This window comes from Eublepharis macularius, chromosome 12, assembly GCF_028583425.1.
Source record: "Eublepharis macularius isolate TG4126 chromosome 12, MPM_Emac_v1.0, whole genome shotgun sequence".
NCBI classification, from domain to species: domain Eukaryota; kingdom Metazoa; phylum Chordata; class Lepidosauria; order Squamata; family Eublepharidae; genus Eublepharis; species Eublepharis macularius.
The window spans coordinates 30,928,451-30,955,264 of record NC_072801.1 but is presented as its reverse complement, the minus strand read 5'-3'; the positions used below and the strand labels follow the sequence as shown (position 1 = coordinate 30,955,264).

At 46.1% G+C, this 26,814-nt stretch overlaps 1 protein-coding gene across 1 annotated transcript in view; it reads left to right on the top strand.

The window, feature by feature from the left end:
• KCNH6 (potassium voltage-gated channel subfamily H member 6) overlaps positions 1–26,814 on the top strand; it is a 108,971-nt gene that overhangs the window by 66,478 nt on the left and 15,679 nt on the right. Inside the window, exons 5-11 of the mRNA XM_054993502.1 lie at positions 9,331–9,756; positions 10,981–11,380; positions 13,941–14,140; positions 16,753–17,005; positions 17,783–17,976; positions 18,569–18,668; positions 19,233–19,520. Coding sequence (XP_054849477.1) covers positions 9,331–9,756; positions 10,981–11,380; positions 13,941–14,140; positions 16,753–17,005; positions 17,783–17,976; positions 18,569–18,668; positions 19,233–19,520 — 1,861 coding nt within the window. The remainder of the gene's footprint in view (positions 1–9,330; positions 9,757–10,980; positions 11,381–13,940; positions 14,141–16,752; positions 17,006–17,782; positions 17,977–18,568; positions 18,669–19,232; positions 19,521–26,814) is intronic.

Genomic DNA, 26,814 nt, shown 5'->3' with positions numbered 1-26,814 from the left:
AACATACTTTGTAAACCACTCTGAGTGGGCATTAAGTTGTCCTGAAGGGTAGTATATAAATCAAGTATTGTATACTGCTGCCCTCCCTGAACATCAGTTTGGTCTCCTTTGACTGGTAGTGGCTATCTGAGGTCTTTCACATCACCTCCTTGACCCTTTTAAATGGAGATGCTGGGGATTGAACCTACAGCCTTCTGCTTGCAGAACAGATGCTCTTCCACTAAGACAGGGCCTCAATAGTATTGTGGAAGGCATTAGATCTGGTTCAATTCCCTTCCCAGAAAGTGTATGGCCTTCACACCTCATTTTCTCTGGATAGGGTCAGGATATGGGTGCCTCTATTATGTCCATTGGCAAGGGAAGATATGGTGGAAGGAGTATATTCTGGGGAAAGGGAAGGGGGCCATCAGCAATGCAGTCCTCCTCTCAGTTAATTAACTACATTGGAATTCCACTGAGGAAATATTTTTGTAGGACTTTAAAAAAAATAACAGCCATCCTACATAAGGAACAGCATACAAATTTACAAATTATGAACATTGCTGTTGGGCTGTCACCCTCCTGAGCACCTTAACCATGAGGGGGAAGAGGAGAGCAGGGGGACATGTGGGCCTGCAGAAGCCAGGAAGGAGCAGACAGGAAGGACAACCAATACTGGTTCCTTAAGACCTCCTCTGAGGTAAAAGTCTCCTATGAAGAAAAGGCCTACTCAGCAATGAGCACAGGGATGCAGGGAGTGGCCAGGGGAAGGGAGATCAAAGGCCCCAGCTGAAGGGTACAAGGAGGAATGTAGCTGGCTGGTACCCAAGGGAAATAGAAGAGGAGTAGGGTGGACCATAGTCTGGAGAGATCCAAGCCTCTTGAGGCATAGGAAGGTTATATTTGTGTCCAAGAGCAGCAAGGAGCACTTTCCCCAGACCTTGGCAGTCTAGTGATGTTATAGCTGAACCCTGTAGGAAGAGTGCAGCAGGCAGGAGCTAAAAGGACTTGGTGAAGGGCTCATGCTGACAGATCAGGCCTGGGGCTTGGGAAGGAGCAGGTGCTGACTAGAGAACTGGTCTGGCTGAGGGGCGACTGTTAACCTCTGGAACTGATGTAGTCAGTGATTTGAGCAATAAAAGTGAAACCTCTGCAGGTCTTGGGTGTTAGCTTGTCCTTGGTAATGCAGGGAGAATATGGGATATCAAAGTAAGGGTGTGGCCTCTGTCCCTCCAGGCAACACATGAGCCTCAATGTCAAGCCAGTTCACAGTCAGACCTTTGCTACCTATAAATTAATACTGGATGAGAAGACAGACCCGTCATGTGTTACCAAAATCCAGCTGAATGCCATGGGAGGGACGTCACCAGAGGGTTCAGCATAGCACCAGCCAAGGTTAAGTGGGTGGGGACGGCAAGCAGCCTCTTCTTTTGGGCTACCGCTACTCTCTTTGAGGCTCCATTGGTGAAAGCTTTGGTTTGGCATGCACATTCCTGTCACAGGACAGACAGACCAAGAGTTCACTGCCTGCCAAGCAGGGCTCCTGGAGCTGATCTTGAGGGCTGTGAAGTGCCTGGTTCCTGCAGACTGCAACCTCCATCTGGGATCCATTTGTCAAGGATGCCCAGGATGAGTTTACTGGACAAGTGTGGGGTGCTGTGGCAGCAGGGGGTTGTTCTGGGACCTGACAGTCCCTGTTTGCTGTTAAATGTACATCAAATACTGACTTAAAAAGAAAACAACTTTAAGATAAACAGACCAGTTCTCATAGCCACAGAAGTTTGTGATGACTGCTGACATAAATAGGTCTGTGAAGGATTTCAGAAAGCCATGGAAGAAAAGGAGGGATTTACCCATGACATTTGACCCCAGCAGGGGTCATTTCGTAGAAAAAGAGCTGGAGGAACTTATTAGCATAGCTCATTAGCATAACTCATTAGCATATTCCATGCCTCTCGCCGTCCCCGGAAGTGTGTCATTAGTATAATTGATTTGCATATGCCACACCCCCTGACATCACCTATTCTGGCTGTTTTGGATCCAATCCAAGCCATTCAGGGCCGAAATTGGGCCCAAAATGGCAAAAAGAGGCTGAAAATGGCTGAAAAGGGGCCCAAAATGGTCAGGATTGGCTGCTGATGAGTGGGAGAGTGATCCACCACCTGTCAGAGGCCCAATCCAGGCCATTTTGGCCCCAATCCAGGCCAAAACGGGCCCAAAATTGCCAAGAGTCAGGTGGGTGGGGCCACCTGCCATGTGACCTTTTTGGGGAACTGCCGGAACTGCGTTCCTGTGCGTTCCCCCTTGAAATGAGCCCTGGACCCCAGTATGTGGGAGTACTGCCCTCCTGCTCATAGACAGACCACCAAGTGTCAGAGTTATATCAATGTCTCCTTTGGGAACTGCTCAAGGTGTCAAGCTGGCCAATGGTAGCTAAAAGGCTGGTCTTGACTCTTGTCATGTGTTAGGAGTAGCAACATTTGCCAAACCTGTTATGGAAAAAATGTCTCTCGTAGGGAAAGAAAATAATGTGAAGTTTAGTCCCCAGACTGCAGCTCAACATTAACTGGGAGGGGTAGGGACTAGATCAGGGTAGGGTAGGGCATTCCTGCACCTGAATGGACAAGTGCATAATGCCTGGTTCGAGATGCACCCTGAAGAACCTGGGATTCTTTCCCACCCTTTTTGGATGAAGTCTCCTGTTTACCTGCTCCTGCCAAAGTGTGTGTTGCTGTTAGCTGTAGTGGTTGTGTCAAGGAGTTCCCCATACATCAATCATTCCACAGAATGTGCAGAACAGGAGGGCATTTTTTTAAAGGGATTAAAACTGCAGTAGAATGGAACAGGCCAATTGGGCACTTTTATGAGGGAATAGGATTGTACTCTCTTGCTATTTGTATTGTATGCATACCTTCTACCTTTGCAATCCACTCTTTGCCTTGTTTATGGTATGTCTTGGCTTAGGCAGTTTTCTGTTTGCATGTTCTGTAATCCTAGACCTGTTGCATTGTAATCCTACAAAAACTTGCAAAGATGTCTTATGCTGTCTGATTGGATTTTTAAAAATGTTATAGTCTGACTTAAATCTCAGTGAAAAAGACGGCTATAAATGAAGTAAATAAATAAATGAATCCACCTTCCTGTCTTCTGATGCGTGTTGCCACAACTGGACATGAGCGTGTCATACTGAAATGATTCTCTCAGAGGCTGTTAAGTAGAAAGGCAAATACTGGGTTAAACACACATTTTGAACATGCACTTCTGAAAGCCAAACTAGTCATTTGCTTTTTTAAAGAATTGTGTCCACCTTTTAAAAAATAGAGGAGAGCTCAAATGGGCACAGAACATGTCTGCTATTTTTCCATGCGAAAACAGTTCAGGAGAGGGGGTGTATTTTCGTTTTTGCTGCTCCATGTGCATAGACTACTCCAAATGTAGCAGCAAAAATGGGGAAAATAACTGTTTTTGTGCAGGAAAATGGCTTGTGGAGAAAAGCATTGGCATTCTGAGATCATTTGGGCTCTCCGTAATGTTTTAGAAGGCATTCTCTGCAGCTACTGTATGGCTACAGGGTAGTGATAGAGAGCACCCTCAAGTCAAAGTTAACTTATGGCGACCCTTGGTGGGGTTTTCATGGCAAGAGACTAACAGGGGGGTTTGCTACTGCCTGCCTCTACAACCTTGGTCTTTGTTGGAGGTCTCCCATTCAATTACTAACCAAGGCCGACCCTGCTTAGTTTCAAAGATGAAATGAGATCAGACTCACCTAGGCTGTCCAGGTCAGGGTATGGCTACAGGGTACCAAGCCTCAATTCTTTAAAAACAGCAAATGTCTAATTTGGCCCTGAGTATGTCTCATTGCTTTGTATGTGGCACACAACACCAGGCTTTCCTTGCAGTGATGCCATCCTCTACAGCTTTGACAGTACAGAGTGGTGATGCTGGATTGACTATAGTTAATGACTGGGAACTCCAAGTGGATGAAAAGACTTAGGCTTGCCAGGTTCCTGCTTTAGGCAGGAAATCCCCTGCCAATCCCCTTTGATGTCTACTGGAAAGGGTACAAAAAGGCATGCCAGCTCTGCTTCCATATTAAACCAGAATAGACAAGGGGTGCTCTACTTTCCCCCCTCTCAAGTGCTTTGGTTTTACTGCATTTCCCCCAAAATGCTGTGGTTTTACAAAAAAAAAACCCAGTGTGACATCAGCTACATGCTCACGTTAATTCTTGGTGCGTGGGAGTAATGTCAGCACATTGCCAGTGACATGAGGACATCATCAGTAATGACATGACATCATGAAACCACCCCAGCAGTGGATAAGGGCCAAGCTACAAGTGAGGAATGACACTTGAACGGCAAGTGAACAGACTCACATGTATTCCTCCCTGTTCACTTGTGCTCCACTTGCACTCCACTTGATCACATGTGATCAAGTGGAGCGCAAGTGAACAGGGAGGAATACATGTGAGAGCCAAGCTACAAGTGATGCCTGACACAGGTTGGACACTTGTCAGCTTCCCTCAAGTTTTGATGGGAAATGTAGGCATCCTGGTCTTGCAGCTGTAATGGAGAGCCAAGCTGTAAAACCAGGATGCCTACATTTCCCATCAAAACTTGAGGTAAGCTGACAAGTGTCCAACCTGTGTAAGGCGTCACTTGTAGCTTGGCTCTGAGTCTGTTCACTTGCCGTTTAAGTGTCATTCATCACCTGTAGCTTGGCCCTAAGTCTCCCACCACTGCTAGGGTCCTAGCAGCCCTAGAAGAGACTCATAAATGGAGCAAGTGTTGAGCTTATCCAAAGTTTTTCAAGCAGGAGGACCAAGACAATGGCAACCTGCAACTATTGCCGCTTAAAAAAAAAATCCTATGTTTTTCATCACCTCAGTAAGCAGAAAAATAAATGGAAGAGTAGGAGCTTTCATAATCCCCTGTAGGCCAGAGCATGACTCACTGAACTGGCTGTGATTAACACCTCCAAAATATAGCCATCTCCATGGGAACAAATTACCTAAAATTTGGGCTGCTTTTGTGAGTACCTGGGAGTGTTGCAGAGGGTCTCTAAAACTCTCTTTTGAGACCTTAAGGCAATGGAAAAGATTCATAGATCACAAATTCAAGGAGGGAAGGTACAATTCTCAGAATGAAGGAGCATATATTAAGAACCTTAAAAAGAACCTGGAACAGACCACTGCTCCATCCGGTCCAGCATCCCGTCTCACACATTGGCCAGCCAGTTACTATGGAAGGACAACAAAAGGGCATAGAGGCCGAGGCCTTTCCCTGGCACTGATATCAGAAGCCAAAGGCCTTTGAGCGTGGAGGGAACTTTAGTCCCTGTGGCTCATAGCCACTGACAGACCTAGGTCGTTTCTACACATCCTAAAGTCACACAACACAGAACGAGGACGCCTTCCTGGCGCAATTTCTGACGTCATCGCGCCATGAAAACGGGATCATGGTGCGGTGATGTCAGAATTATTCAAAAAGGCTTTTTACTCAGATAGGAGGGAAGTATTGTAGGGAGGGGGTCTCAGATGCTTCGCTAATGAGTTAGGGACCATAGACTTCACCACTATGTTGCCTTGCATATTATCTGTTGCTTTGAATATGTACTCCTATATACTACCTGTGCTTCATGTTATCTAATGTCAATCCTAGAATTGATTATGTTCTGTTTTAGCAGTTCTTCAACTTTGTACTGGATCCTTTCTAATGCTGTATCTTTGTAAAATCTTATAACATTGTTTATGGGAAATGTCCTTGACACTGTATGGAAATGTCCTTGATACTGATTGTACTAATCTCACACTATGTAATCCGCCTTGAGTCTCAGTGAGAAAGGCGGACTGTAAATGACATAAATAAATAAATCTCACCAGAAAAATGTCTTCATTCCATGAGTGTCACAACGTTAGGACTCATGGAAATGATCCTATTCTCCCTGAATCTGTCTAATCCCCTTTTAAAGCTGTCTGTGGCCATCGCTACATCCTCTGGCAGTGAAGTCCAAATGTAAATCGCTCATTGTGTAAAATAGTACTTCCTTTTGTCCTGAATCTACAGCCTATCAGCTTCATTGGATGCCCTTAAGTTCTAGTACTGTGGGAGAGGAAGAAAAAGTTCTCTCCGTCCACTCTCTCTACCCCATGTATAATTTAGTCACCTCTTTTCTAAACTGAAAAGTCTCAGACTCTTCAGCCTTTCCTCACAGGAAAGGTGCTCCAAACCCCTAATCATCTTGGTTGCCCTCTTCAAAGCCAGTTTGGTGTAGTGGTTAAGAGCACGGGACTCTAATCTGGAGAACCAGGTTTGATTCCCCACTCCTCCACTTGAAGCCAGCTGAGTGACCTTGGGTCAGTCACAGCTTCTAGCTCTCTCAGCCCCACCCACTTCACAGGGTGTTTTGTTGTGGGGATGATAATGGCATAGTTTGTAAACCACTCTGAGTGGGTGTTAAGTCATCCTGAAGGGTGGTATATAAATTGAATATTGTAGTTGTTGTTGTGATGATGATGATGATGATGATGATGATGATATGATGATGATGTGCCTTTTCTAGCTCTGCAATGTCCTTTCAGAGATACAGTGACCAGGACTGTGCACAGCATTCCAAATGAGGCTGCACCATAGATCTATACAGGAGCATTATAATATTGGTGGTTTTATTTTCTATCCCTTTCTGAATAATCCTCCATGTGTGGCTAGCTTTTTTCACTGCTGCCACACACTGACTCGTGCAATTACATTTATTTTTATTCCACTTTGCTGCTCACTGGGGACTCAAAACAGCTTAGGACAGCATTTTCCTCTGCTCCATTTTCTCATAACAACAACCATGTGAAGTAGGTTAGGCTGAGTTAATGTGACTGATCCAAGGTCATCTAGAGAATTTGCATGGTAGAAGTGGGGATTAGAACTTGAATAGTCAAGCTAAACACGCAGGTTTTAAAAGACCCAAGTTCCCTGCAGCTACACATCAGCTTTGGGGAATGGCTTCTAAAAAATAAAGGAGAACCCAAACGGCCTCAGAGAGTCTCCGCAGGGGGAGAATGGGCTCCTCCTTCCCCCTCAAGCTGTTTCCCCATGTTAAAATAGCAGGGAAAGGAGGTATTCCCGTGTTTTTTCTGTTCCATGTAGGGTTGCCAGCCTCCAGTTGGTGGCTGGAGATCTCTCAGAATTACAACTGATCTCCAGGCCACAGAGATCATTTCACCTGGAGAAAATGGCTGCTTTAGAGGGTAGATTCTATGGAATTATACCTTACTAAATGGCTGCTTTGGAGGGTAGATTCTATCTACCCTGCTTTCTCCGGGCTCCACCCCCAAAATCTCCAGGAATTTCCCAACTTGGAGCTGGTAACCCTAGTTCCACGTATTCTGTGCATATGTAGCAGTAAAAACAGAGGGAAAAACTGCCCTGTGCTATTGTGAGGTGGGGAAATGGCGGGGGGGGGGAGCCCCTCCTTCCCCCACAGAGGCATTCTGAGGCCGTTTGGGTTCTCTTTTATTTTTTAACAGCCATTTGCTTTTTAACTGCTGTATGGCTGAGGAAATCCAACTATGACTCCAAACTCTCTTTCCCTTTCAGTTTCAGCAGTTTCAGCTAAGAAAACTCCACATGAAACTACAGATTAAAACAATGCTATCAATCGTCAATTAAATTTTTTTTAAAAAAATCAATTTCTATCAAGGTAACCAGTATCTAGTTAGTTCCAGGCCAGAGCAACGTTCAAATGTCATCGGTAGAGAGTTGCCCTTTCCGCCAATTTTGGCTGACACGGTTCCGTGGGGGAAATGTTCTTGCCAAGCACTTATTAGAACCAGGTTGGTTACGGCAGTGCCCTCTGTGGGAGGCTCCTTCTTTTGGTTGGAAACTTCAGTTGATTCAAAACATAGTAGCAAGGCTGCTAAGAGGAATTCATTCTAGAGATCCCATCTTGGCAGAGTTGAAAGAACTCTTTTTGGCCTGTGACCAGGTTATTGAAAGGATCCCCTGTTCCCCTATGAATCTGCCTAACAGCTCAAGGTCTTCCCAAGATTCAGGTGGGTGGCCATGAATGGTTAAACCACTCTGTCATCGGAGTCTCCAGTGTGCTATTGGACTGTAAAAAGCAGCCATAGAGAACCGTGTCAGAATATCAGAGCGCTCTGCTGGATCAGACCACTGTTCCATCTAGTTCATCATCCTGTTTTTTACAGTGGCTTGCCAGCTGCCTCCAGATACCTGGACAAGGAAGGGAGATTAACTCTTCCCCATTCCATCATGCCCATTAAGAATGGCCCCTTGGGGCTGCTTTAATCCCCAGTAGGAGAAAATACGAAGACTAATCCCAAGTATCCTTTTCCCCCTAAAGAGACCTGGCTGGGAGGGACAATTTTCTGTTGGAGAAACATCACAGGGAAGAACAGCTAAACCGCCCTTCCCCAGCACCATGAGCCTAATCCATAAAGATGGGCCTCACCCCTTCCTTGCTTTTTGCAGTTAAACTATATTTGGTATGGGGGGGGGGTTTCTGGGAAAAGAGGTGGCAGAACTCTCAAGAGGGAAATGAGGAAGAAACACACGGGATTCTTTGAAATCATATTACTTTCAAGCACAATTGCCAAGTATTTTCAAGAGGTGCCGGAACTCCGTTCCCCCGCGTGCACAGACATTGATGATTGTCAGGGCTTTTTTTCAGGGGGAATGCAGGGGAACGGAGTTCTGGCACCTCTTGAAAATGGTCACATAGCTGGTGGCCCCGCCCCCTGATCTCCCGACAGAGGGGAGTTGAGATTGCCCTCCGCGCCGCTCTCTAAACTCCCCTCTGTTTGGAGATGGGGGCAGGGCCACCGGCTATGTGACCATTTTCTCCAAGGGCAACCCACTGAGTTCCACCACCTCTTTTCCCAGAAAAAAACCCTGATGATTGTCAATGTTTTGTTTAGTTTATTGGATTTTCTTGTGTGTCTACATGATAATTTGCTGCTTTTACATTGGTTTTATTGGTTTTGCCAAGTGTTTTGTAACTTATCATTGCTACTGACTTTCAGTCTAACTTTAATTCTGCATTTTTACTGAATTTAATTTTATAGGGCTTTTAAACATTTTCTGGATTTTATTGATGTTTTCAAACTACCTCCAGAATGTTGAGTACAGTATATATATTAATAGCAAAATATGCACATTTATTTGTTCCCAGTTCTTTTGTTCTCATAAATTAGATGTGCATGTAAAATTCTCTTATCCAACACTCAGATCTTAAGTCCTTTGAATGCATAGATTATTACAGCTGCCTTACTTAACTTGCAGAATCTTGCAGCATCCTAGAATTATCAGTCATCACACTGTATACATCTCTCTCTGGCAGGTCCTGTCACTAGGTGCTGATGTCCTCCCTGAATACAAGCTGCAGGCTCCGCGCATCCACCGATGGACCATCTTACACTACAGCCCTTTCAAGGCAGTCTGGGACTGGCTGATCTTACTGTTGGTCATCTACACAGCCGTATTCACACCGTACTCAGCTGCATTCCTGCTCAATGAAGAGCAGGAGGAAAAGCACTTGGACTGCAGTTACTCATGTGATCCACTCAACATCATTGACCTCATTGTTGACATCATGTTCATTGTTGACATCGTCATCAATTTCCGAACTACCTACGTCAATGTCAATGATGAGGTAGTAAGCCACCCGGCCAAGATCGCCATCCACTACTTCAAGGGCTGGTTTCTCATTGACATGGTGGCTGCAATCCCATTTGACTTGCTCATCTTCCGGTCAGGATCGGATGAGGTGAGATGGATATTGGGAATGATGATTTAGGAAATCCTGAGATCATGATCAATGACTGAAGGAAAAGAAGTATTAGACAGATCCTATAAACTTGAGTTTTGTAGTATTTGCAGGGGTTAAGAAAAGCTTGAAAGCAAATGATCCATGCTAGGTGAATGCCCATGCTGGTCTTCTGAGTATCTAGTTGTTGGGGTGAAGGTTTGATGCATTTAACACCCCCTCCCACGGATTTTCAGAGGCTCCCTGGAAAATGTGGGGGAGGGAGTGCCAGAAACCCCTGCAGTGCCTGTAGGCCTTACTTCCAAGAACTCCTAGACTCTAGCTCATGAAAAGGATATTATTAGCAGGAGAGCTGGGGAAGACTGTGATATGTTTTGGACTTTCTTCATAATCTCTAACATCCCCTAGTCTATCCAGAAGCCTTTGGGGGTTGCCATATGCTAATAATAGATTTTAACATAATAAGCAGGAGTCATTTAGTTCAATCCTCTGGGCAATGCAAGAAATTCACTGCTACCTCCCCACTCCCCCAGTGATTCCTGCTCAATGAACAGTGGAAGGCAAAACCCCTAGAGGATCGCAGGCCGATCTTGCCTGGAGAAAAACTCCTTCTTGACCCCAGAGTGGCAATTGGCATTACCCTGGGCACATAAAAAAGGGTCACAAAACCAAGCATTGGCTTATCTCTTCCTGCTCTCCCTCTCACGATCTGCCTAAGCTCATATTGATCTTGCATGTATGCAGAGGACTCTTGAGAGAACAGGCAAAGCTCACCGATACTATGGGGAATTCTGAAAGCTGAAAGGCAGTATCTACCAGAGAACACCATTCCGTGGAATTCTGGGTGAGGGGGAGTTGGAAATGTAATGGGAAAGTTCACCCCTCCCTAACATTGCCCAAAACCAGAAGAAATTTTTCCTCAAGAGATTGTATAATAAAGTATTTTAAAATCACTAGAAATGGAGAAATGAAATCATGTTGGAATAGTAACACATACCACTTTAGCAAGTGCTTTGCCATGCTTCTGGGAATGGTTTGTCAGTCTGTGCCTCTTTTTCCTGAAGTGAAGCGCCTCGTGTTACATTTTTGTGCAGCTGAACAGGCAGTTCTTACCCAACACACCCATTTAGAAAGCTGTCAATAGAACCCCAAGTCCTGCCCCGTAGCTGCCCGCAGAACTTACTTTCCACACCATTCCTACCTGTTGCTTCTTCTCCTCTCCAGACAACAACTTTGATAGGGCTACTGAAGACGGCTCGGCTGTTGCGCTTGGTTAGGGTTGCCCGTAAGTTGGACCGCTATTCTGAGTATGGGGCTGCAGTGCTCTTCTTGCTCATGTGCACTTTTGCCCTCATTGCCCATTGGCTGGCCTGCATCTGGTATGCCATTGGCAATGTGGAACGACCATACATGGAACACAAGATCGGATGGCTGGACAACCTGGGTGACCAGATTGGCAAGCGCTACAATGACAGTGACATCTCCTCTGGTCCCTCCATCAAGGACAAGTATGTGACAGCTCTCTACTTCACCTTCAGTAGCCTCACCAGTGTGGGCTTCGGCAACGTTTCACCCAATACCAACTCTGAGAAGATCTTCTCCATCTGCGTCATGCTGATTGGCTGTGAGTGCTTTTGTATCTATCTGCTGTCCCTAACTCCTCTCCTTCTAAATGATGATGATTTCTTGTTTCTCCTTCAGTGTAACTCCCAAGGGTCCTGGGTTTCAAGGGTCACTCCTGGCAGCCCCAGAAACCTGCTGTCCTGTTTGGATGCTAGACTGGTCTTGGATTCTCATTCCCAAGCCTTGTCAGGCCTGCTGCTGACCCAGTCAGAAGGGCAGGGCTAGTTCAAGGCCAGCTGGTTCAAGGTGAAGAGAACCAAGGTAGAGAATATGAGCCCCCTCATGGAAAAATCAGGGCGGTGATGGTTCTGAGGAGTTCGTTTCAATTTTTCTAGTGGAAAATTTAGGAAATTAGGTGGAGCATTAAAAAACTCAAGATTTTTTTTCCTGTCAGCGTCTTTTCTGAGAACGCACTTTCCCACAGTGCCAGAAAAGGTGCCGAAAAAATGGAAGCTAAACTGCCTGCTACCATTTTGAAAATATAGACATCTGGAGTGAAGTGGAAAAGCTGCCTGCGTTCAGTGAGTGGATGTGTCGAAACAGCCCGAGTCTTTAAGATAAGTTGAAACTGGAACAGGAGGGATAATATGCGGAGCTTTCCACAACAAGAGTAGCCACCAGGGTTGTTTCATATTTGCCATTTGCATGTCTCTGTGCCTCCCCTACTGCAGATCCTTTACAATTCTATGTGAGCACAAAAACTTAAGCCTAACCCCCCCCCCCAAGCCCCCCTATATGCTGTGTTCAAATCCCAGCAGTGCTTTCAAAATGATATTGCTGCTTGGGGTGCTGCACACCACTTCAGATCACTTCAGAGACTGGGATGGGACTCTTAACAGGATACTCCTGGAGTCTTTTCCAGCGATGCTCAACTGCAGTCTAACTCTGCTAGACTCCCCATACAAACAATACAGAACTAACCTCCCAAAGAAGAAAAGACTCGGATTGACTCAGCTAATATTAAAATACAAAACGATGTGTAAGAATAAGTAAGCAATGTGCCAGAGTGATATGTTGCCTGGAAAGTAACCAGTTCCTTTTCAAACAGCAGAGCTTTACACTGCTGCACAACTCCCTCCCACCCACCTGAATCCATGGGGTTTCTTGCCCTCTTGCTCTCAGGGAGGAGATGGCAGACTGGTTGCTGGCATGATGAATGGTGCAGATGGACCTAGGCTTAAACTAACGTTGTAATTGACTCGTGCAACATAAGGCAGAATTACTTCTACCTAAACCAAAATGGATTTCAATTCCTCCACACGACGTCTCAAGAAGATCAGGCCCTGACCAGTCTCTGTGCTTCTGCAATGTCTCTGTGCTTCTGCAAAAGTGCTTTCCTCTGCTTCTTACAGAAGATTGCATGAAAGCGTGGAGTGTGTGTGTGTGGTGGCAGTTATAAATACAAATCAGGTAGCCAGAAATGTAAGGAGATAAAAGCAAGTAAACAAAAAGAAATTAAAGGAAACCAATCTGAGCCCCAGTTTTTCAAATCAGACAAGGCTTTTCTGCAGTCAATCAGCAATACAATAACTAGGGAAACAGATGAACAAAATCAAGATGAAAATGATTTCAATATAGCCTTACAAGTTCTCTGCATACTGTCAGTGACTGTGGAAGAAGCTGGAAAAAATTTCAGCAAGCTTGCACGCATCTAAAACTGCAGGTGTCCTACAGTAGGGCAAGAACAGTTAAGCCACCTAGCTGTCTTGTCTGTTGAGTGCAAACTTGCAAGAGAAATTAACTTTGCGGGGCTGGTTCATGATTTTGCAATGAAAAGGTCAGGAAAATAAAGCTTAAGTTAATTAGCTTAATATTTTCAGCCACATTGGTCCATTAGAATTTTTTAAATGACATTGACAGGATAATCCCTTTTAATGACCAAAAAGTTACAAAATAGTTGGCAAACTTGTAGGACTATCAGGCTGAGTAGTATTTAGGCTTGCTAAACTGCCCGCTGGCAAATCCTGTTGCCAGGTGATGACAGAAAAATAAAATTAAAAACAGTGACACTGCTGCCTTTCCTATGTCACTTATGGGTACAACCAGAGGGGACAGGGGTAGCTCTAGGAATTGCCAGAAACTCCCCTTTTCCCCACTCTCAGCCCTCCCAGGAACCGTTGTGTTATTACTAAACAAAATTAGCAAAACAGGCATTTTTCAAAAATGTAGAATATATAATAATAATTTCATAACTAAAGCAAACTTTTTTCATGGTCCATGAGATGGTATGTATGGAATAAGAGAGTTGAGTGGAGTGGAGTTGCCAACCTCCAAGTGAGGCCTGGAGATTTCCCTGAATGACAATTGCTCTTTAGCCAGTAGAGATCAGTTTCCCCAGAGCAAATGGCTGCTTTGGAGGTGGCATTATATCTTGCTGTGGTCCTTCCCCTCTCCTCCCCAAACCCTGGCCTCTCCAGGCTCCACTCCTAAGTCTCCAGGAATTTTCCAACTGGTAGTTGGCAGCCCTAAGAGGTCCCATTTTACAAGTTTGTACTGGTGAGGTGCCACCTAGACAATGGTCCCTGGATCCTTTCATGCTGACCCCTGTCCTCCCATTCCAGCTCTGATGTATGCCAGCATCTTTGGCAATGTGTCTGCCATCATTCAGCGACTGTATTCAGGCACAGCCCGCTACCACACGCAGATGCTCAGGGTGAAAGAATTCATCCGCTTCCACCAGATTCCCAACCCACTCCGCCAGCGCCTTGAAGAGTATTTCCAACATGCCTGGTCCTATACAAATGGAATTGACATGAATGCGGTGAGTCGGGCCTGAGGTGGGCTCTATAGTATTTGGCTGACCTCTGGGTCTCTTTTGTGGGTTTTCTTCCTATAGAGTAGCATGATTGCTTAGGGAAGAAAGAGAAACTCTCTGCCTTGCTTTTGGTTTTCACTACCCTCCTCCGCAAAGCTCTCAGCTATGTTTCTTCACCTTCTTGAATGTAATCCTTTGAAAACCAATGACAGAAAAATATGGGTGGTAAAAAAATTATCTTTACTCCAGAGATTTTTTGTGGTATGATGATGAATCTGATGACCAGAAATGTACTCTACAGTGACTCCCTAGCTGAAGGTCAGCAGTGGCAACCCAACTAGATATATTTGTTAGCATATAAAAGAGAAGAGGCTAAATGGAAAATAAAGTTTTGAAAAGATTTATTAGATGCACTTCTATTTTGCTACCAAATCTTCAGATGGGGCAGAGGGGCTGCAGAAGCGAGGTTGGTGTAATAGTGCCTTTACAGTAGTGATGCTTATTTCATGGCTCAGGGAGAGCCACATTCACAATTACCACCAACCAAAAGAGCCGCATCCCTGGCATGATGCATTCATCTCAAGGAAGCTTGCACTGTACCCCTTCACCTGCCAGCAAGCTATTTCAAAGTATCAGCCACCAGCCCTGCTGGACAAGGGCCATGCTCACTTTCCTGGAACATGAGGCAGGTGCCACACTGGAGAACGGTGGTCAGAAGAACCACAGGTGATATGTTAAAGAACCACATGTGGCTGCTGAATCACTGGGAGTGAGTACCACTGCTTTTCGTATCACTGCTGTATACAGATGTGTCTTCTAAGCCAAAATTACCTTTGTTCACACCTTAAGAGATAATGGCATGATTCAGCCTGTGCAGTTGATGGACTGAGTTCAGCGATTGTTTCATGGCACAACCACCTCACTATTTAAACATGCACACATTTCACCATCACTCAACTTTTACAGCCGAGGTTTTGTGGGTGCTGAGGAAGCTGCTGCAAAATAGCATCATCGTTTTTGACCTGTTTGATCTACATGTTAAATATGTAGCTGCACAGTTGGCATTTAGAATGCATGATGGGTGATAAAAAGTACGTTTGGACGCAGCCCTACCAGAATGGTCTGAGTGGGCATCTGCTGCCTGTCCCACCAACACCATAAACGTCATTCAGACCATCCTAAAGTTTAAGTACCACTCTGAGTTCCTTGGGCTGGGTAAAGCACCAATGCCCTGCAAGCTGGTCGTCAAGGTGTGATGCTGAGCTGAAAGCCCAGAGGTCATCAGTGGGAGCTGGGTCTGTTCCTGCTTGGTGTAAAGGGGAGCATCTGAAATTGATTCCATTGTCCTTCCCCCGTTGCTAAGCAAAAGCTGGACAGGATGGTGCCTCAGTCAACTTCAATCCACTTTAATTAGTGTGGTGGGAAAGTGATTGAAGAAATGTATCACAAAGCCCAAAACTGCATTTGGAGAGGAAAGAGGCCCTCCATGTCAGTCCCTGAAAGCAATGGAGAAGCATGCTTGCTCTGTGAAAGAAACTTTTCTCCTTGTATTCCAAGACAATTTCATAGTGGTTGAGAATGGAAGCAGGGGAAAACGTGAGAGAGAAGTTCAGCGCAACTTGACCCTTCATTTGTGATCCTCCTTGGATTCTCTCTGAAAACAGAATATATCAAGATGCCTTCTGTAGAATAAAGTCAGGGAAAATATGGTTACCTGTTCCTTTCCATATTGTGCGCATTGTGCTGATGTGTCAAGATGTGATGAAACACATTTGAACCTATCTGTAACACAATGGCATTTACTTCTTTGCAGTTCAGACTGCAAGAGCCAAAAGCATTTTATACCATGTGCAACAACAGGTCACAACAGCCGATTTGTAACTGGGTTCAGGAAAGGACAAGGTACAGATAGTTCCTGGCTGATAAGAAAGGTAGACAAAATGTACCTATTTTGCTAGCTCCCACCCCCTGCTGCAAAGCAGGGTTGCCACACCTTCTTAACCATCCCCCTTCTTTCAGAGTTTATTAGCAGTAGGTGGACCACACAGGTATTTCTGTAAGTTGAGTAGGCTGCGCTGCTTAAGGATGTCATCCCCCTGGGAACAGGTTATGCCAGGGGAGCCTGCTGCAGACCAGTCAGCCTAACCCCCCCCCCCCCCGCAGATTGCCACAAAGGCCCTGATTTCCCCTTCCCTGCTGGCTTCTGCCATGACTGGCAGGTGTCCTCCTCATCAGGGAATGGATGGAGGAGCCTTTTCCATGGTGATGGAACTGCTGGATGGAGGACTGGGGTAGGGCTGGATATGGCCTGTGGGTCCCCAGTTGACTGTCCTTGCTTTTTTTGCACAATTCTTCATAATTTGGCAGTCTTGTGGTGGGGGTGGGGAACAGGCATTGAGGGAGATGGCATCAGTGTTGGAAGCCTCAGCAGAGCCATTTGGAAATCTTTTCATGACATTTTCTGACATCTAAAAAGTTTTGCTGCAGTTCGTTAGAGATAGACCTTGGCAGAATGGGCATCTATTCTCTCCATAAATAGACTGCATGAACCCCTATTCTGGGCAGTAGGAAGTGTGGGGACCCAAAGCTCACCTGGGCCTCTTCTTCTCCCCGCACAGGTGCTGAAAGGCTTCCCAGACTGCCTGCAAGCTGATATCTGCCTCCATCTCAACCGCACTCTCCTCCAAAATTGCAAGGCCTTCCGAGGAGCCACCAAGGGCTGTCTGCGAGCCTTGGCCATGAAGTTCAGAACCACTCATGCACCTCCAGGCGACACCCTTGTGCATTATGGAGATGTCCTCACCACTCTCTACTTCATCTCACGGGGCTCCATTGAGATCCTTAGGGAGGACATTGTTGTGGCCATCCTAGGTGAAAGAAAGAATTCTCCCACTGGAGGGTGGGAGATCAGGGAAACCTAATGGAATGAGTGGAGAAAAGTGCAGTTTGCTTGTGGCAAGTAGTCCCCCGCCCCCAACCACTGGCCACCGTTCTGTCTCCACAATGGTGCTTCCCTCATGCCTTTTCCAGCAGTTTAAAGCCAGGCAAGGCAAATGGGGGGCTCCTGTTTTCACCCAGGGGAGAGGGCGATGCTGGTGAGGTTGTGGACTCACTCCTTGTCCTGCCTGCCACCTTTTTATGGTTGGGGAGAGTCAGTCAGCAGAGAGTTTTGTTGTTCCTTTTGCAAGCTGGTCAGAGCAATGCCCCCAAGGTTCTTTCAGCTTTAAAGGGCTGGGCCAGGCAGCTAAGATACTCCCACTACTGGTAGGCCAGAGGGAGGAAGTGGCAAGTGCCCAGAGACTCCACAAATTATTCCCAAGTTACCCTGTTCTAGTTTGTTGATGCTCCCAATCTCTCTCATCCTCCTGCTGCCTGAAGGCAAGAGGCAGCGGCAGAGGAGTCCTCCATTTTCCTTGTTGCTACTTCAGTACTCCTTGACTCTTGAAAACTCATCCCTGGAAATCTAGTTGGTCTTTAAAGTGCTAAAGGGCCCAAATGTTGCTCTTCTGCTGCATACCAACTCAGCCACCCACGTGAAACTGTCTTCTTGTCACATAGAGTTGTGTGTGTCTGTGTGTGTGTGTGGTTTCCCCCCTTCAGATGGCAGGGAGATTGTTATCCTCTAACGAGATCTCCACTCTTGTGCAGGGAAAAACGACATTTTTGGGGAGCCCATCAGTCTCTATGCCAGGCCTGGGAAGTCCAATGCAGATGTGCGAGCGCTCACCTATTGCGATCTGCATAAGATCCAGAGGGAGGATCTCCTGGAAGTCTTGGATATGTACCCAGCCTTCTCCGACAATTTCTGGAGCAATCTGGAGATAACTTTCAACCTGAGAGATGTGAGTTTACCTCCAGTGTGGGAAGAGGGCAGGGGCTGGCCCAGCAGCTAGCAGAAGACTGGGATAGAGCTAAATATACATGCACCAAACCTGCAGAAAGAAAAAGGGCACAGAGCAGCTCTCAGTTCTGTGTGGAAAGAGTGATGCCCAGTGAAAGGAGTCAAGAGAAAAGACTAACGTTCCTCTTCCTTGCGTTGAAACTGTTCCGGCTCCCCTCCTGACTCCTGATCATATCACACAGTTACAGATGAGACAGCAGCTCACTATGGCCTCTCATTGGAACCATTCATGTCTTAAAATGAGATTCCGGAGCTCAAGCCCATGCAGATGTCCTCAGCTTCTATAATCGGGGAAGTCATTCCTGCTAAACTTGGGGACTCTGCACCAGCTCAGAGGCACACTTTCCCACCCGTTTCTGGACTTAGAATGAGAAAGATGTTCTGAGGTTGAGTCTTGGGAGAGATTTGGCTCCAGTTAAGTTCCTTGCAGACAAACGTAGTACTAAAGTGGATTTGCCTCCACTGTTTTGGCTTACAAAATTATCTTTCTTTGTAAAGTTTATCCATGCTAGATGCTCTCTTTTCTCTCTCAGGCAGACAGCATTCCTCGTTCACCACTCAGTGAGGAGTACACCTGCAACTATCGCCGGGCACGCCGTCGCAAGCATTCCCTCTGCAAGGCAAACAAAATTGGTTAGTCACATCCTATGTCATTATAGGGGTTCCAATAGCATTCTTTTACAAATAACTAAAATAAGGAAATTCACAAAAAGCCAGGCTGGAGCGTCCATATAGTCCAGAATCCTATTCCTAAAATATCTCCAGGAAGCTGAAAAGCAGTTCATAAAGGCAAAAAACTTTCCCCGTTGTTTCCAGAAACTAGTATACCGCCTCTGAGCATAGAAGCTCAGTTTAGCTATCATGACTAGCCCAGTGTGTATCCTGCTCACTGAGCAGTTATCCCATATTATGCCAGTTGCCCAAGGCTTATAACACCCCAGGGTTTTTGGATCTGGGAAAACATTGAGAAAAACCAATCTCGCAGGAAATGAGTTTTCAAATTGTACAGACATGTTCAGGAAGTATGAAACAATTTGCACGTGCTTTTTGAGATTTATAACACTTTACAGGCTCTGATGTTTTTACTTGCAATATTCGGGTGTCCTTGATGCATAGCTGAGAAAACTGCATTCCTGTGGCACAGCTAGAGCCTTGCCAGCCCTCTCCACTGTAAGATTCCCTTCCCTCCTGCTGTAGATCCTGATGGCTTGGATGCAGGCATCTCAGACCTGGAGCAGTACCACGCATATTCTGAGCTCACACAACTACAGGATCCCCGTAGCAAGAATCACTGGGATGACATGTGCAGCACTACCACACCCTGCTCCCAGACCAGTGAAGAGGAAACTAAAATGCTCTGCTCTCCAAAGGGTGAATCCTTCGGCATCAGTGAAAAAGCCAACTATGCATCAGCCGTGGTAAACCTGGTGCCTGGTGGCACAGAGGATGGCCAACTGGTGACTGATGACAGCCAGTCTTATGCAGGTAGGGGGATCTGAGCACTCTTATTGCATCTGATGAAGTACTCTGGTAAGCCCAAGTTACATGATATACAAATAGGTTTGACTTATGATTCTGCATTTATTAATGGAAAGATGGAAGATGGTGTCCTTGTAAGGGAATGAGCCAGAGAAGCTTCAGTCTGTCTCTGGGAATTAATCAGGAACTCGCTTCTGGGAGACTAGGGGAGCTCAGGAGCCACAGAAGCAGCTCCACAGGCTGAAGCACATCCATTTTTCTGTGTTCCGGCCCCCCAGCACTGGTATTTACAGGTTTGCTGCCTCTGTGTATGGGGGCGCCCTTCCGTCACCGTGGCTAGTAGGCATTGGTGGACCTCACCTTTATGAATCTGTCTAATCCACTTTTAAATCCATCTATGATGTTGGCCATGATTTACATTTACTGGCAGTGAATTTTCACAATTTAATTGTTCATTGAGTAAATAAGTATTTCCTTTTCGGTCTGCCTTGTACTGTTGCCATCAAATTCATTGGGTGCCCCCAAGTTCTAGCTTTATGGGGGGAGGTGGAAAAGTTCCCTCTATCCAGTTTCTCCACCCCATGCATAATTTTATAAATTTCTATCATGACCCTGCACTTAGCTTGTTTTCTAAACCCCAAACTCCCAGACTCAAAAGAAAGTACCTCCAACCTCGTGATTATCTTGGTTGACCTCTTCTGCACTTGTGTCTCAACCCTTACACTTACTAGCACTGAACTTCATTTGTCACATTGTGGCTCAATTGTGCAATCTGGATATATCATCCTGTAGCTCTTTACAATGCACTTTGGTTTCCACCATCCTGAACAGTTTGATATCATTTGCAAAACTGGCCACTGCACTGCTCACCCCCAGTTTCAAATCATCTATGAATAAAATAAATAGTTTCGGTCCCCAAAATCCTTGTGGGGCTCCACCGCTCCCTTTCATTGCAAGAACTGTCCACTTATTCCTACTCTCTGCCTTTGGTTGTCTAACCAATTTTTAATCCATTAAAAAACCTGTATTTTTTTCCTGTGACTGCTAAGCTAACTCTGGAGTCTTTAGTGAGATACCTTATTAAAAGCCTTTTGGAAATCCAAGTATATTATGTCTGCCACATCACATGCTTTTTAACCTGCTCAAAGAACTTCAAAAGTTGGCGAGACAGGGCTTCCCTTTGCAGAAGCCATATTTATTTTCCCTCAGCAGGCTTTGTGCCTCTACGTACTTAATAATTTTATCTTTAATAACAGTTTCTTCAAATTTACCTGGAACAAATTTACCTAGTAGTAGTAGATGTAGTAGAAGGATAATTTCATATTTGGGTTCTTCAGCAGCCACTCCAGCATGGGTACCTGCCCCACATTTCCCACAGTGAAAACAGATGCAAAGGATTCATTTGGGTTCTCTGCCATCTTCTCATCTTCCTTCTCCCCCCTCCCCCCACCATTCATTGATACAGAAGAAAGGATCCCTAAAAGACTCAGTTAGCTGCTTTAATTGATCAAGAATCATTCAGAGACTTATCAGCAATCTAGCTTTTCATTTAATAGTATGCAGATGGGTTTGCATAGGTTTGCATAGGTCCTTCTCACTCTTAGCTGGAAACAGTTTGCTAAACCATTATGTAGCTGCATCTAAGAAACTGGTACAAAGTTTCCACGGCCCTGGATGGAGCACATCTGTTCTGATTGGTAAGTTGCTACTTTGGGAACAGTTTCGCTTCCCGTTATAGTTGGAGTACAGCTGTCCTGAAAGGACTCAGAAGAGTTGCTGGACCCTGGTTTTCTATTGGAGACACAGTGAGCTGGGTGGGAAAGCGTGCATTTGATCATCTGCATCCGGCATGGAAACCTGCCGCTTATCTACAGACCCAGGAGCAGGTCATGCTGACCTGTGCTACAGTAACCTTAAGGCTCCATTATTGTTTCTGGATGCTTACCTCGAAAGCCTTTCACCCACAGAGGCTGATTCTCTGCATCACTTTTATCGCTGCTGTCAGTGCAGAAGCATGAACATTGGGAATGGAGCTTCCACACATGGCAGTTTTCTGTGCATTTTCCTCTGTCTTTTTTGCTGACATCCCCCTTCCACATGTGGCCTGCAGTGGCTCTGCTGTGGATCTCAGGTACATGGTTGTCATAGCTGCTGTAGCAAGTTGTAGACTTTTTTGGGGGGGGGTTCTTTTTTCTTACATGTGCTATAATGTTTTAATTGTTCTATTAACATTTTAAATAGGTCAGTGGCAATAGATTGTTATAGTGCTATAGCACTATAGTCTCTCTTCAGCTGCATTGCAGCTTCTCCTCTCCATTGCTTTCCAGGCAATTCACACAAAAACTGCCTGCACTTTTCCCTTTATATCTGTCCAGCGAAGAGGGCTGGAGACTTCATTTGTTAAAATGAAAACTGGGAGCTCAAAGGAACTAAAATTTGAAAAGTAAATAGATATATAGTGATAGATAACTGTCGTGAAATAGCAACTACCACTTCAAGAAAAAGCCCTGTAGTGGCATGGCAGGAAGGAAGAGGTTGGAAAACAGCCACTCACAAGGGTCTGACAACAGGAAAATGGCAATCAAGTGAGCGAGACCTTTGCAGAGGGAAATGTGCAGCACTCCTTCCACGTGACATGATAACCTGCTAGGACTACATTCTTTCCAAAAAGAGAAGAATGATGTCAGTTTGGGAAAGACCATACAGAGGAAGGGGATGATCTGAAATGAGAACAATTGGAGCAAGATGTATGGATGCTCGAAACAAAGTGTTTCAGTTTGGAAGCCAAGGCAGAGAAACCCCTTTTGGGGGAAGAATCTGTACTGGAAGGACCATATTTCCTGATATATACTTAAGTGGTTAACTTTGGTCTGTCCAGTTGAGCTTTTGCTCTTTAGCCCATCTCTCTTGCCAGGGTGCATCTGGCTGCTGCCCATGCCGAAGCCTTTTCAGGTTGCTGACCTTCTACCCTGGAATTACCTCTGAGAGGTAAGATGAAACCCTGCTGGCCTTCAGGAGAAGGTGCAAGACTGTATTAGTTGGGAGGGTATGTGACAAAGGTTGCCCTGTTTTTTGTTGTAGGAATATTTTAGGAGTATTTAAATTGTAATTATTATTGTTGTTACATGTCTTAGTTCCAACTGTGGTAGAAAGAAAGGCAGGCTTGTCATCATTTTAAATAAATGTAGTAGATAGCTCTCCTGACCTACAGGGGGAGCTGCTGCAAAGACCTTACCTAACTTATATAGGGAACTGGAAATGCAGGTCCAAGATATAGGTCAGAGGGCTAAGGGAGGAACCAGAACCGCAACGACAGAGCCTGTAGCTTTCTCAATAAAAACTGAGTCAGTGAAACAACAACTCTGTGTTTTGTGAACAATCCAAGATTTATTAAAACACCCCCCTTTGATACAGTTTGTCACATCATTTCCCCCACTGCTAGAAAAAAAACTGAAGAAATTTTGAGGAAATGGAGTTTTTATCCCAAAGAATCTGGCTCTTGATTATTTTCATTAATTTTCTCTGGACAATATCAACATTGGATGGCAAACTAACTTTTTAATGGAATTCAAATCACAGCATTTCAAAGAGGACTAGCTGAAACTGAAGACAGTACCAGTATTATTACTCGAAGGAAATAAACCTTGAAAGATGGAACATCTGGACAAACGAAAAGGAGCCCTGAGGCATCTTAAAGATTAGCAGAGTTATTATCACCTCTCTTTTCTGTGGGATTTACATCACGTATTCTTAGGACTGCAATATCCAACCAATGAAGCAAAGGCCCAGGAATAGCCAACTACCAGATAGACCCCCAAAGTACTCCTTTGTCTATGGGGTGAGTTCTTACAGATGAGAGGGCACCCTGGCCTCATGTTGCACACACTTAGAACACACATTGGGGGACTATGGTGATGGAACCCCACGGAAAGAACATTTCACACAAATAGCCAAGACAGAGAACAAGCCTTGCTATTGCATTTGACTAGCACTGCTGGAGGTACCTGGTCATCATGCTACCATGTGAGTGGGGACACAAAGTTCTACTGCTGACCAAGCACCTATGACGCAGGTTGCCTTACAGGATCAAAGCAAAAGATGTAGACACTATTCCACTACCATTCCCTACTAGGGGTGTGCAAAGGCACACTGTTTCGTTATTCTTGTTTCGGGTTTACCCGAAACAAGAATCTGTTTCGGATACAGGCAAAAGCCGAAACGGCTAGCCATTTCGGCTTTTGGCTTTCGGGTTTGTTTCTGCTTGTTTCGGCTTTCTTTCGGCTTTTTCAATGGGAAACTGCCTCCGTCTTCCCGGACGCCTGGGGGAGGCATTTTCCCACCGAATCATCCCAAAGTTGGTGGGGACCTTCCTCGAACCCCTCTCTAACAACCCCCCCAAGTTTCAGACCGATTGGACCAGGTCCCCCTATCCTCGCATAAGAAAGGGAAGGGTGAGCATATTGTTAGCTTGCTGCTGCTCATCTTCTTCTTCATTATTTCCTATGGGGAAAAAATGAAGAGGCAGGCTTCCTTTGCCAGGGGTGGCATTTTGCATGCAAAATGCCCCCCAACCCTCTGGGGCCCTTCTCCCACCCTTCCTCCCACCCCCCACCAAGGCACAGCCTGCTCCCACTTGGGGGGGGGCATTTCATGGCCTCCCCAAGTAGGTGCTCTTTTCTCTACTACTTACAGCTGGGGGAGGCTTGTCTTGCCAGGGGTGGCATTTCACATGCAAAATGCCCCCCAACCCTCAGGGGCCCTTCTCCCACCCTTCCTCCCACCCCCCACCAAGGCATAGCCTGTTCCCACTTGGGGGGGCCATTTCATGGCCTCCCCAAGTAGGTGCTCTTTTCTCTACTACTTACAGCTGGGGGAGGCTTGTCTTGCCAGGGGTGGCATTTCACATGCAAAATGCTCCCCAACCCTCAGGGGCCCTTCTCCCACCTTACCTCCCACCCCCCACCAAGGCTCAGCCTGCTCCCACTTGGGGGGGGCATTTCATGGCCTCCCCAAGTAGGTGCTCTCAGCCCCCAAAGTCCACCTCCTACAGCCCCACACAAATCCAATTCCCCCCCAGCTGCCACACACAGACCCAAATCCCCACATTAGCCCCTCACAGACCCAAATCCACCCCCAGCAGCCCCACACCCATAACCCCAGGAACAGGCTGGCAAAGGCCAGCCCTCTCCCTTTGTTCCCTATGCTGGGAACTTCTAAACTCTCTTTCCCTGGGCAATTCTGCACAGCCCAGGGGTGCCACAATGGTGGGCACACTTCTGAGTGCCAGCTGGTCCCTGTGAAAGAGCACCTGAACCACAGACACCCTCCCTCAAATTCCCCCACCACCTACAGAGATGCCCCATTGTTCCCTATGATGGGAACCAACTGCACAACAAAGAATAAAACACGAACAACACAAAATAAAGTTTTTTAAACATTATTTTCTCCCTTTCGAAGTACAAGTAGGCAAAGCATTATGACACATTGCACCAGCAGTCCCCCACACAGAAAAATAACACAACTCACTTAACATCAGAGAATCACAAAGCACAATTCCTGTCAAAAACACTTTATTTCTTGAACAGCTTTAGGTTACACAGCAGGGGGGCACACCAAAGAGCATGGCAGCAGTATCTTACACAAAAATAACACAACTCACTTCACATCAGAGAATCACAAAAGCACAATTCCTGTCAAAAACACTTTATTTCTTGAACAGCTTTAGGATACACAGCAGGGGGGGGGCACACCAAAGGACATTCCAGCATTCCACCTCACAAAAATAACACAACTCACTTAACATCAGAGAATCACAAAAACACAATTCCTGTCAAAAACACTTTATTTCTTGAACAGCTTTAGGTTACACAGTAGGAGGGCACAACAGGACATGATAGCAGTGTACTACACAAAATAATACAACCCACTTCACCGTTTTTGACAGCAATTGTGTTTGGGTGATTCTCTGATGTGAAGTGAGTTGTGTTATTTTTGTGTAAGATACTGCTGCCATGCCCTTTGGTGTGCCCCCCTGCTGTGTAACCTAAAGCTGTTCAAGAAATAAAGTGTTTTTGACAGGAATTGTGCTTTTGTGATTCTCTGATGTGAAGTGAGTTGTGTTATTTTTCTGAGGTGGAATGCTGGAATGCCCTTTGGTGTGCTCCCCTGCTGTGTAACCTAAAGCTGTTCAAGAAATAAAGTGTTTTTGACAGGAATTGTGCTTTTGTGATTCTCTGATGTTAAGTAAGTTGTGTTATTTTTCTGTGTGGGGGACTGCTGGTGTAATGTGTCATAATGCTTTGCTTACTTGTACTTCGAAGGGAGAAAATAATTTTTAAAAAACTTTATTTTGTGTTGTTCATGTTTTATTCTTTGTTGTGCAGTTGGTTCCCATCATAGGGAACAATGGGGCTGGCTGGCCAGCCATCTCTGTAGGTGGTGGGGGAATTTGAGGGAGGGTGTCTGTGGTTCAGGTGCTCTTTCACAGGGACCAGCTGGCACTCAGAAGTGTGCCCACCATTGTGGCACTCCTGGGCTGTGCAGAATTGCCCAGGGAAAGAGAGTTTAGAAGTTCCCAGCATAGGGAACAAAGGGAGAGGGCTGGCCTTTGCCAGCCTGTTCCTAGGGTTATGGGTGTGGGGCTGCTGGGGGTGGATTTGGGTCTGTGAGGGGCTAATGTGGGGATTTGGGTCTGTGTGTGGCAGCTGGGGGGAATTGGGTTTGTGTGGGGCTGTAGGAGGTGGACTTTGGGGGCTGAGAGCACCTACTTGGGGAGGCCAAGAAATGCCCCCCCCAAGTGGGAGCAGGCTGAGCCTTGGTGGGGGGTGGGAGTAGAGGTGGGAGAAGGGCCCCTGAGGGTTGGGGGGCATTTTGCATGCAAAATGCCACCCCTGGCAAGACAAGCCTCCCCCAGCTGTAAGTAGTAGGGAAAAGAGCACCTACTTGGGGAGGCCATGAAATGCCCCCCCCAAGTGAGAGCAGGCTGTGCCTTGGTGGGGGGTGGGAGGAAAGGTGGGAGAAGGGCCCCTGAGGGTTGGGGGGCATTTTGCATGCAAAATGCCACCCCTGGCAAGACAAGCCTCCCCCAGCTGTAAGTAGTAGAGAAAGGAGCACCTACTTGGGAAGGCCATGAAATGCCCCCCCCCAAGTGGGAGCAGGCTGTGCCTTGGTGGGGGGTGGGAGGAAGGGTGGGAGAAGGGCCCCTGAGGGTAGGGGGGCATTTTGCATGCAAAATGCCACCCCTGGCAAGACAAGCCTCCCCCAGGTGGAATTGGTGGAGAAAAGAGCACCTACTTGGGGA